General features: G+C 34.6%; 1 protein-coding gene across 1 annotated transcript in view; it reads right to left on the bottom strand.

The window, feature by feature from the left end:
• LOC110115737 overlaps positions 1–10057 on the bottom strand; it is a gene marked incomplete in the record, with an annotated part of 33355 nt that extends 23298 nt beyond the window's left edge. The window contains 1 exon segment of the mRNA XM_020849069.2: positions 9401–10057. Coding sequence (XP_020704728.1) covers positions 9401–9895 — 495 coding nt within the window.
• Positions 10058–12800: the final 2743 nt, after the last annotated feature.

Genomic DNA, 12800 nt, shown 5'->3' with positions numbered 1-12800 from the left:
TTTTCACCTCTTTGTCAACATGAAAATCCTTATCATAATGAAATTGAGGATTTAAATAGTATGCAGCAGCATGTAAGTGTTGGTGTAATTGTCGATCCCACTTTTCATCTATAATATCCCATATTTCTTTGTAGGCACTTTCTTGACCTCCTAATTCTTTTGCAATATCTTCTTTAGCCCTATTCATTGCTTCATAAATAAATCCCATAGCCGGGGCCCTCTCACCATCAACCATTCTAAGCACCTTTACTAATGGTCCTGTTGTCTTCAAAGCATAATTTGTACTGCGCCAAAATGAATCGTCTTTCATAACAATCTTTTTAACTTGTTTTCCTTCTTGTTTTTTGGCCCATGAACTTTTATCCCACTCTTCAGAAGCAAACATTGCTTCCAAAGATTGTCTTAACTCCATGAATCTCTGCAATGTTAAATATGTAGTAGCAAATCTTGTAACAGCAGGTCTAATAATTTTCTTGTCAGTGAATTTTCTCATCAAGTCGAGACCCAAGAATGATTGTATATAAACTTACTAACGAATTTGGCCTTCAATATGGCTGATTTATGTTGAGGCAACTGTCCCAACCTCTCAAGCATCAACTGATTTGAGAAAAAACTATTCTATATGGATTGTTGACCAAAAAATTAATAATACTTCTATGTTGAATATCTGACCAACCATCTGACATTATTATCACTCTTGTCTCAATCCAAGTCTTCGGATTGTTGACCAAAAATTATTCTATATACCAGTCTGCCGGGGGTCCAAGGGGCGCTACCCCCTGGCGAGGTTCGACCTAGGGGCAGCGCCCCTGCGGGTTCAAGAGGCAGCGCACCCGGAACAAAATTATATTATAAGAGTAATTTTGAAATTTGGCTCAATAACGAGCATGTACCGAGCATGTACCGCTCAGTACCGAGCATGTACCGCTCAGTACCGAGCATGTACTCATGTACCGCTCAGTACCGACCATGTACCGAGCATGTACTGCTCAGTACCGAGCGTGTACCGAGCATGTACCGCTCAGTACCGAGCATGTACTCATGTACCGCTCAGTACCGAGCGTGTACCGAGCATGTACTGCTCAGTACCGAGCGTGTACCGAGCATATACTCATGTACCGCTCCGTATTGAGCGTGTACCGAGCAGTACCGAGCATGTACAATCTGATGAAGCGAGACATGAAGCAAATAACGGGAAGAAAGATCGTTACCTAGCCGTGAAAAAAGAACCGAGAATTACAGGAAGCTGGAGAAGAAGAAGCGAGACATGAAGCAAATGACTGGAAGATTACGGGAAGAAAGAGAAGAAGAAATAAATCGTTACCTTCGATCGCCTCCAGTTATGTTCGAACTCGACCGAACTGTGGTCGTCGAAGTCGACGGAGTTCGCCTTTCAGTTCTCACCCGAAGCAGAAGCAAGTATGTTACCCTAATACTCGACTCTTATACGACTCTCACCGCTCGGTCTATATACTTACAAATCCAAGCGGTGCCTCGTTTCGCTTCGAGGCGTTACGAACCGAAGCCTACGCCCTGTGCGAAATAAGCGCACGCTCCGCCGAATCCAACGAGGCGTAAGCCTCAACGCCCAAATGCTTCGCCTCACCTTGAGTCGCGTCTCAGTGCGTACGCCTCTTCCGCCTTTTTAATCGTTGCTTGTGGGGCTCCCACCAATAATTTAGCTCCGCCTCCCTTCACCTTCAATAGCTCATCCACCAATTTCCATATTGCCTCCGCCATCTCCATTGTCAAATACAAACAAATGGTTCGAGTTAGTCCACCTAATCGGGTCTGGTCGGGTCAACCCGGTAACCCGACAAGCCTGATCCATTCTGCAATTTTTGACCCATTTGAAAAAACTAGTCAGGTTTGGGTCGGCTCAAACAATAGAGGATATTGGGTTCGACTCGAACCCGACCCACAACCCATTTTTGACACCCCCTAACAGCAGCTTCCTCTTAACTGTTTCGATCTCTAGCCCACTGCCTCTGCCGTAACCACCACTGTTATAACTGCCACCATCAAAACCGTCACTAAGGATCATGTGAAAGCCACACACCACCACCTCTAAAAATTTTGGAGTATTACTCTCATTTTTATATTGATGTCAAACATATATCTAAGAGGAAGATGACTGAAATAAATAAAGAAAAAACATATTGGGAGGCATTGGACTCCATAGGAAGAGGCAAGGGTGATATTAATTTGTTATCACGAAGACTCAGATAAAGACCCCATCAGTGATAACAGTGTATATGATTTTTCAGTTGCTGTCAACTATTTTATCTTTCTTTAGAAATTAAATATAGATAAGTTGAACTGGGAAATAAGATATTTGGAATTGAACTCAATGTTTTATGATATTTCAAAACAATCCTATATTATATGTTGTTTTTCTCTAGTAATGTTTGTATTTCAATTCTATCTCATGCAATTTATCACTTGCTATTTTACTTCTTGTGCAATTTTTTATTTCATATGTATATCAATTTGTTACTTCATGTACCTATAAAAAGTTAATATGTCATCCATTAAAATATTTTTTGGATATTATATAAAAAATCACTTTTAACCTTTATTTTCACTTTATACAATTTTTTAAATTTTGACGCTTACGCCTCAAAACACCTTGAGGCTTATGTCTCGCATCACGAATGGAAAACACCTCAATACCCAATTGTGCAATTTTAAACCTTGATCTAGACCTTGTCTTCTAATTTCAATATCATGATTGTAATGAGCAAGAAGTGCAAAATAATAAACATGTACCTTAGCACACTTCTCAAGGCAGTTAATACCATTACAGGATGACTTCACTTTTAATAGGGAGGAAATGATGTAGGTTAACATTTTCTAGAAAAGCAAGTGATGTGGCATGTTTTTCAAAGTAATTAAACTCAAGGTGTACAAGTATGTTTTTAATGTGAGTGTATCAAACACATTTTACATTTAAATAGGTTAACCATGAAGCTAAGCAAAGTTAGCGATGCAAGGGTTTTCATCGGTGACTAGGGTCTCTGAGGCTCCAATAAGCAATGGAAGATGACAAAAGTGGGAGTTTAGGATGCTCAATGTTTGTCATCGGTGACTAGGGTCTCTGAGGCTCCAATAAGCAATGGAAGATGACAAAAGTGGGAGTTTAGGATGCTCAATGTCATAATGACAAGCAAACGAAACTAGTAAGAGAAGATAGCTACTGGAGTTCATCAAAGTAGGGTAAGCAATTGAGTCCAAGGACTTCTTAAGAGGCTTGAACATATAATCTTGATGGTTGATGAGAATGAAGTATTTTGTATTTTTTTAGGCTTGGGGTTATTTAAAAGAGATAGGAGGCAATGGTGTAAAGTGAGAATCTTGGCCTAAAGTTGTAAGGAGAATTGGGGGCATAACTGACAAGTGCATAGTTTCTTTAGAAGATGTGTAAAGGAGGGGTAGTTAGAGCTTCCGGAGAGGGAAGCATCAACAACCACATGCATAAAAGGCAAAAGACAATTGTAGGCATAGAAGGCGGTAGCTAAAGCTCCTCCAATCATGTTGGTTGTCGTATGTGGAAGGAATTCTTATTTGGAAATATTCTCTCGACTAGTCATGTTTTTTCGTGTAACTTTATGAATAATATTATATAGCTTCATGTGTGCCCATATTTATTAGCTTGCCAAGCACATATAAAGTCATGAATATCAAATTTTATAGCACTTGGCAGCTCTTGGACAATCCCCTATTTACTAAAATTTGATGCTACAGATGCTTTGGACAAGAGGAAACTCCCATGCTCCCTCTACTCTAGTGTATTATTTAGCTTGCTTAGTTGTCATTATTTTTTAGCAATCCTGAAGACCTCCTTGACTCCCTTGTAGTAGTCTTTTTCTTCATGATAGAATCCGTAGGAATGCTCCTATCTAGTTTACACTTAGATCATCAATAGTCGGTAAAATTCTTAATCACATCAAGCAAAGAAGGTTCAAATAGTTTAAAACTTTTGGCATTTATTACAAAATAAATTACTCGTCTAAGAAAGGAGATCTATTCTGAAAGCACTATCACCATTTTTGTTCTATCCTAATGGAATATATTCAATAGGCTTGAGTTTTTCCCTTCTCCTCTCAAACTCTGCTTTCTTAGGTAAAGCAGCACCAAATCTCTTTCTTGAAAGGTACTAGAGTTCTATGTTTTTTATGATCAACCTGATATATATTGTTTAGATTTTTTTTACTTAATAAAATATATAATTATATGTATTGTATTACATATTATATAAATAATATATACAATATATTTTTACAAATATACTATTTTCAAGTCAAGTTTCAAGCAAGTTTTAAGACATTTAAATTTGCAATTTTTTAGCATTTCTATAGATATTATTTTAGGTTTAGCAACATCATCATTGCTCCAAAGAGCTCTGTCATACTTTATGTATAAACCTCTAGCATCTAGGTGATTCACTCAACTCCTTGAGTGATTGCCAATTGAACGGCGCCATGGATGAGTCGGCCATCTTTTTTGAAAAAGGTTGACAACTTGCTCTTCTCGGTTGTTTTGAGTTCCTCCTTAAACTTAGGGTCGATTCAATATCCTCACTATAATCTTTATGATGCAAGAGCAAGATCTCAATCATTGATCAAACAGCATCAACTTCCATTTAAATAACCCGTAGTGAGTCAGTCCTTGTAATACAAACTTTCAAATGCCTTGGTGGCACCCCTCCATGAGATCCAACTTAAATAATTACATGATCATTATAATGTCCTTTCTATAGCGCTTTTGTTCTGCACTCCATAATCAATGCATATCCCTCTTAGCTACAAGAACAATTCAAAATTCATAATAGGTAATAGTCTTGTGCACAATTCCTTAGCCTACTTTTTTATCATCAATTTACAAAAGTAAATGTCGGTATATCCTTGAAGTGATTTTGAATCAAATTTAGAGGAAGTTTCAACGTGTTTCAATTTTCAATTTTAGCATCATTGTGCATATCTTTTTAAAATCAACAACATCATCTGTGCTCCAAAGTGACATGCTATGCTTGATCTGCAAGCTTATAACATATAAGTGATTCTAAAAACTACCAGATAGATTGACAATTAAATGGTCATGGTAGAGCATACCATCTTTCATGTAAAAGGCAGCGAGCTTGCCATTCTCGAGTGTTTCATGTTCCTACTTAAATTGAGGATTAGTTGTTTATAGCTTAGTCATTATGATGAACGAATAATATCTCACTTATCAGACACATGAAAATAAATCAGAAGGCATCTCAACCGTTCATTCAAATAGCCCTTGGTGAGACGTAAAGCGGTGATTAATATGCCCATCCCTTAGTATTCAAATTTGGTGATTGGGCCTTGATATTGATTTATTTAGTGCACTATAATGGATGCACTGTATCCATCTACGATCCTCCTTTGGTGCTAAAACCATTTTCAATCCATAATAGCTAACTCTTCTTATGAATTACAAGTCCTTCACCTACTACTGTATCTTGCCAATACCTGTTAACGGGGGCAATGAATAGTCGTTTATCTTAAAATATAGATATATTTTTAAATATAAAAAATATTTATAAGTATACAGAAATTTAAAAACAATATGGCGCGCTATTTTGCGCCGTGCGCAATGCGTCATGGCTCACATGTGGCGCAAATAGCTCGCGCTATTTTAAACACATGCGCCTCGCCATGAACATGGCGCCGTAGGTGTGCCGCGCCGCTCCGTGCGCCATGGCGCGCGCTATTTTGCGCCATTGATAGCAATGATCTTGTCAATTTCAAAAATTAAATTAACATGATTTTGGACTGGAGCTCCTTCCACAAATTGAAGTTCATACTCTATAACTATTTTTGTAGGTAACCCTTTTACCTCCTTGAAGAGTTCAAAAAATTTCTGCAAAAGGATGTTTATTTGTTAACTCTTATTAAAGTTAAGCATGGGGGATATAAAATATAATTTGGTTCTACTTCCATCTCTAATAGTAGTACAAAATTAGGGCAAGCATTGTAAGTATTTTGGTTTTGTTTGATAGGTACATGATCAAGTTGGGATTGGAATTCACCCTAAGGAGTAGGGTTATTGGTGAGGAGTTGTACCCAATCCTAGCATATAAACTAACTCTTCAGCAATCAAGTTCATCTGCTTCCTGAGTCAAAGATGACTTAAACTATAAATAGCTTGGCCTAGGCATTAAGACCAAAGAGGTCTTCCTTCACCTACTCCACCCCTTGTTTACGAATGATAAAAGCAATATTTTGGTCTAGCCTTCTTATAAACTTCAAAATCTTATCACTACTAGTGTTAAATGCTAATTTCATTTTCCTCAATAGTTAATAATTTATAATTCGATCTAGAATTTCTGCAAATGTTGAGTGTTTTTGCCTCTGAATCTATTATGAGTATAAAATGAGCCATTGCCATTAACTTTTTGGCCTTCTGTAGCACATTTTTCCTTTCCCATGTATTTTTTAACTCAAATTGTTCCTATTATGCACGAAACTTGGGCTAATCCTTTCTTTTATTGCAATGTCTTTGAAACTAACCTCTAAAAAAAATAAGATGAGCAAAGGCAAACATTATCCTCCGTTCATGTTACCGCCCAGCCCTCTTAAGTGGGAGGAATTTGTCTTGGTAAGATTCTCTTTTACTCTTTAACTTTATTCATTTAGCTTGATGTATAGCCTCATATAACTTCATGTGTGCTCATACAAACTAGTTCTCCATGCACATAGGTAACCATACATGCACGCTTTTATTGCACTTGGAGCCTCATAGACTAGCGTCAAAAAAGGGCACACTTATTTGGAGAAACCTCCTGCCACCATGAATCAATTGCTAATTTGTTAAAATATAAATGCCTCATCGAATATTCTCATTTTCATTTCTCTTTGGTGGGTCGCAACCTTGGTTTCACAAAAATTCCCAATGTCATCTTAACATTGATGTCCAAATCATTACAACATCAACATTTCAAAACCATCTCAACATAAAAGTTTGACACTATATTGACATTGATGCTTGATATTAGCAATTTTTACATCCACAACATGACAGCTCATATTTGTCTGACGTCGTCTTAACATCAACAACAGCTACCCTCTCAACATCGACGCCTAATACATACTGCATAACATCGATGCCTGACTCTCGACAGCATTGTTTTCTCCTCTCTCTCGATGTCTGATATACTGCATCGACATCCGACTCTCAACATCCTAATATTAAACATTTTAAGCATAAATTCTAATTAAATGAATTATTATTTCTAAATTATTTTTAATATTATATATATTCATTTTTATACACTTTTTAAAACATTAAAATTATAATATTGTGTTCAACCCTTGCTTGTGTCCTATATTTTCAACAATTAATGTTTTTCGTGTTTGTGTTGTGTCGCATTCATGTCCATGTCTGTGCATCATAGGCCCACATTAATGGCCAATGCTAAAGCATTCGATCAAGTAAAAAATTAGTTCGCCTTGTAAAAAATGATTCAATCTGAAGGAGACAAAGAGAGCATATATAATGCACAATATGGATCATTGTTATAGTGAATCCTTGCAATTTGAATCCTTTATTGAAATTTAAGTAGCTCAAGATAAATGAAATAAAAGAAAAGAATTAAAAAAACACAACACACATATCAAGGAAACTGTAGATCCTACTAACGACTGATTATGATGAAACAGCTCAGCATTTATTGTTAGCAATATATCAAAAATACAAAAAATAAGTTCAAAAGAGTGCCAAAATCTTATTTTTCTAAGAAGTGAGTATTCATGTGAAGATAAAAGGTTTTAGCCATATTTTGAGCCTCTATACTCTATGCTAAGGTACCAATGCAATAGATACTGGATGTTGAACCTATTTTAGCTTGAAGAGCAATCATGAACACCAACAATTCTGGAAACCACAAGTCAACAACCAATATGAGGATTTGTTTTTCTTTGGAAAGACCCTCTGACACAAGTAACAAGTTCTTCTCAAGGAAATAATCCTTGGTTTAGCCACTGATGAGCCATTTTTTTGGATTCTTGATGTGCATCACTCAGTTTCAGAAAAAAAAAGGTTCAACAACATAATTACCAACGATAAGAAAGCCATCCAGCACCCAGAATTCCAAGATTAGGCACACTTAGAGTATGTTTGGATGCAAGATGTAATAGGATTATGCCTATTTTGAGCAGGATTTAAGCCAAACGAGATTTGAGCGTCTGCTAAATCTCACGGAGAAATAAATCCTCCTTCTCCCCCTTTTTACCGTAAATCCCGGATTTAGTAAATCCTGAAATTTCACGAATTTATGGGATTTGACTAAAGAAGTTCACGAAAGGAAAAAGATAGTTACCTTCATAGCGAGCAAGCTCCCATCATTGCTTCCGATCAAAATGTCGTGACTTTCGATCTAACAGGGAGAGAACATCGTCGAAGGAGCGAAGTCGAACAGCAATGAAGGATTCAAAGAAGCGACTCGTACAAAACTCTACCTCACGCAAAGCAACTAAGTAGAAAAGCAAACCCTAAATGCCTCTAAGCTATTGAGAATAAATTATTCTAAGTAAATTGAATTAATATAATTCAAATTGATAATTAAGTTAATTAATTAAAATTAGTAGTATAATTAGTGCATAAATTAATTATTTAATTTAGCTTCATAAAATAATTAAAAATATAATTAGCTTAATCAATATAATTTGAAATAGAGAATATTAATTACATAATTAATAATGTAAATAATAATTAAATAATTAATGATTAGTTGAATACTTAAATGATTAATAAGATAATTAATAGTATAATTTATAATTAAAACCAACCAATTAATTTAAGTAATTAATTAGATTATTAGTAGGATTATAATTAAATAATTAGTTATTTCAAAAAATAATTAACTAATTAATTAGAGAATTATCAAAATACCATTGGCGGTAATTAAAATTTAAATTAATAAGGAATTCATATTTATCACATAAATTAAATTCAAAATACATTAAATTTAATTTTTAATGAACTAACCGACTTAAATCCTAGATTACATTGTCAAATAGTTTCAAAGAATTTAACAAGATTTAACAACTATATTGCCAAACAATTTTCAGGATTTAACATGTCAGGAAACTAAATCCGGATTAACAGGATTTAGTAAATCCTACTAATTTTAAATCCATACTTGTTGCCAAAGAGGCCCTTAAGCTAACATGAGAACAAAAATCAGATCATCCATTCGTAGCTACTGTAAAAGATATAAATTTAGGAATATTTAGATTCCTAAACTTGCGGTAAACGCATCTGCCCTGATTCTGGCCAGGGTTTTGGGGCAACTCATAAAAAAAAATGAATATCACATAATAGCATGAACCAGCAGGAGTAACGGATAAAAACAAGATTAACAGAAAACACCAACCTGCGGCCTCCCAAAATGTCCTGAACCCCTCAAATCAAATCCCTCCTCATCGGGGCAAAGCTGCAACCTTCCTGCCGCCAAATTATCGGGCAACCTGCAATCGCCAAGCTGCTCCGCCACCAACGTAATACCATCGCTGTCCCCTCGCCTCACAAAAACAGCTTCATCCATTAAAGTAGAAGCCAGATCATTTCCAGCCATGCCACCATCATCTTGCCGGAAAGGTGCCGGCAACCACCGGAAGAACTGGTGCACGACACCATTGAGACTGGCGCCGAACTCCGCGCCGGCACGGCTGAGGCGATTTCCGATGTCGAGTATAGCTTCGGCATCGAAAGGGTTGGTAGATTTCGAAGGAGGAGAAGGCCATGCGAAAGACGTGTGGCTCATCGGCGACTGAATGAGGCCGGAGAAGCCTTGGGCGAGCCGGTCTGCGAGGTCTTGGCCATGGCGTTGCATCTCCTCCCAAGGCTCGAAGCTCCTCTCAATCGACATCTTCGCAAAATTAGGGTTATTAGGGGTTCGAGGAGGGATTGGCTTTCAAATAAGGGCTGATCTTGGAGGGGGATCTCATTGGTAATTTAGCAGAGATTTTTTCCCTGTATCAATCATAGCCATCTCATTTTCCCCTACGCTCATTTTCCTTTTTCCTCTTTCGCAATTATCCAAATCTTATCTTATTTATGTGAGCAATATTCCAACGACTTGTTAAAAATAATTATATATATATATATATTGAAAGTCTATATAATATTTTATTTGTATGGCCGTTAATTCTTAAGTAAAAAAAACTATATCAAGATGCGCTTAAAAATAATTGAATTTGTTTTAAATAATTTATTAATATATTTAACACTAGTCTTAAAATAAATTTAATTATCTTTAAACCTATCCTAATATAATTTTTATAGGATATTCTCACACAATTATTTCCAACTCTAAGGCTCGTTTAATTGCTCAAATCATATTTATTTTTCATCGCTCAATTTTTCTCAAAAATAAATAAATGATATTTTTAAATATTGAATGCATTATATTTATTATTTGATCTACTCAAGTTAACCACCAGTTATAAATAAAAAATGATGATTTGATGCAATCTCCATTTGCCACATGTATGCGACAATAATAAGAAGATATGAACAAGCACTAGCATGACGTTAGCTAACCAACTAATACTTTGTTCAAGCAATATTTCCCTAGGGCTCCTCTTAGAAAACGTTCTCGAGAACCCCTCTAGGGATAATTATTTCAAGTGATCGTCTCAAGAATTCTTCTTGTGAAGTCTTCATAGGAGATCCTCTGAGGATCCTCTTTGCATGTCTTCATAAGCCTTTAGACCCTCCTACATATCATACTCTTGTAATCCAAGGCATTCTTCAAAATCTCAAAATCTTCCTCAATAAATCTCTTGTATAAAGCCTAAGCATGCATTTGTGGCAACATCTCATAATATCATGTGTACCTAGCAAATTATAATTTGCATTAAATGTGGCACAAAGCTGCCCACATAAAGTAGTGAACATATGACTAGTCACTTAATGGCATGAAAAATGGTGAATTTGGAATTTAATGGAGTTTCAAATTTATTAACAATGAGCCTTTTGTATTCTAGGTAGTTTACAAAATTACTTTGCATATATTTTACTTATTAAACTTATGAAAATTGATAGTTTATTATTTAAACTTCGGTATTCGGGTAGAAGTCGTACTAGAAATGGTGTAGGTGTTATTTTAGATAAGAGTTTAAAGGATAATGTTATAAAAATTAATAGGATTGGAGATAGAATTATAGCTTTAAAGATTGTTGTTGATGATAAGATTGTTAATATTATAAGTGCTTATGCTCCTATGAAAACTCAAAAGCTCATGAATTCATTTTACTTTATACTATTAATGCCTCAAAATAAACAACCACTAAATATGATATAATGCTATAACAGGGGTTAGGCAGAACCAAATATTCTTTTAAATATAAGAAAATTTTAAACAAGACATAATTCAAGACAAAATTTTATATTTTATTATAACCAATGAATTGAGCTATGCTTATAAGCTTCTCGACATATTCTGTACTTTTTTTATAATATTGCATTACTACTTTTAAATATTTGTTTTGAATTATATCCATCTTGTTGAAATCATATCTTCAATAAAAGGTCAAAAACTTCGATAAGCACGAAACTGTCACTTTAAATCTCTACTCATTCTTTTCTCTTAAAATATTGATCCATTTAGTAAACCCTAAATATAGTAAAAACTCTAAATTTAATGTAAAGGATTTGGAATCCCTAACTGAATATCTATTACATGAACATTAATATGAATTGAGTTGAACAAGAAAAAGATTTAAAAAAGTATAATAAACTATGAACAATTTTTTATAGATCATTTTCTAGAACCAAATTAATTGTCCTACCTCAAACAATAGAGGTAAAGAAGTATCTTAGGTTTTTGTTTGTAGTTTATCTTAACTTTTTGTTATTGCTTTGTCTCAAGTTACTATATTTATTTTTTAAAGGGAGTTGTTAATAACTTTGTACTTCATTGAAAACAAGTTGAAAATTAATAGTAAAAAATAATAAAAGAATGCTTTTGAATTTTCTATGTAGAGGGAAAATATAGAGGTCAATGTATAATCTTCTCAAAAGAAAAAATAGAATATGAGGGGTAAAATTAACTAAAGGAAACTTCTTATTTATTAAAATTGCCCACCCTGAAATGTGCATGGCCACAAAGGATTCTTTGCCAAGTAATTATTAAAGTATTATCCAATCACATAAATAGTTATGTAACTTAAAATGAATGGAAGGTAGATTTAGGGAAGGTGGGGGGTGCTAAAGGGACAAGTGCCCCTTCCAAAATCTTAGAATACTTTTTTTATATCATGTATCATTATTTACATAAACATACTTTAAAAAAAAATAAATCTTTCCAATATAAAATTTTAAGATTTGGAGTTATAGATATCTCTTGAAATGTATTAATGGTGTTTTTAAATCAATTTATGCCCTATTTAAAAAAAGCTGACTCCACTAAATGACTGTCATCATAAAATTAAATTTTCATTCAGCTACACTCAAATTAGATTATATGTTAGACACATTTGCATGGGGAATAAAAAAAATTGTTGGATTATTCTTTACATGGGAAGCAAAAACCCTTATAATGTGAATCTAAAAAGGATATTAAGTGAATGTTTAGTAGTTAATAGTTGTTTGATTGAATTCTATAAAAACCATCATTTGAGGAGTGCAATGTTATGGAACATTTTTGAACAAGTTTGCATTTTATATCTCTTCTTTCTCATAATTTCTACAGTGATAGAATAACTTAAGATGTTATAATTAAGATCTTGGAGAGTAATATTTGGTGAGCACCAAATTTTAGGATTCAATGT

Source organism: Dendrobium catenatum, unplaced genomic scaffold (assembly GCF_001605985.2).
Source record: "Dendrobium catenatum unplaced genomic scaffold, ASM160598v2 fragScaff_scaffold_1390, whole genome shotgun sequence".
Lineage (NCBI taxonomy): Eukaryota > Viridiplantae > Streptophyta > Magnoliopsida > Asparagales > Orchidaceae > Dendrobium > Dendrobium catenatum.
The sequence above is the reverse complement of the archived record's forward strand: the minus strand, read 5'-3'. Positions and strand labels throughout refer to the sequence as shown.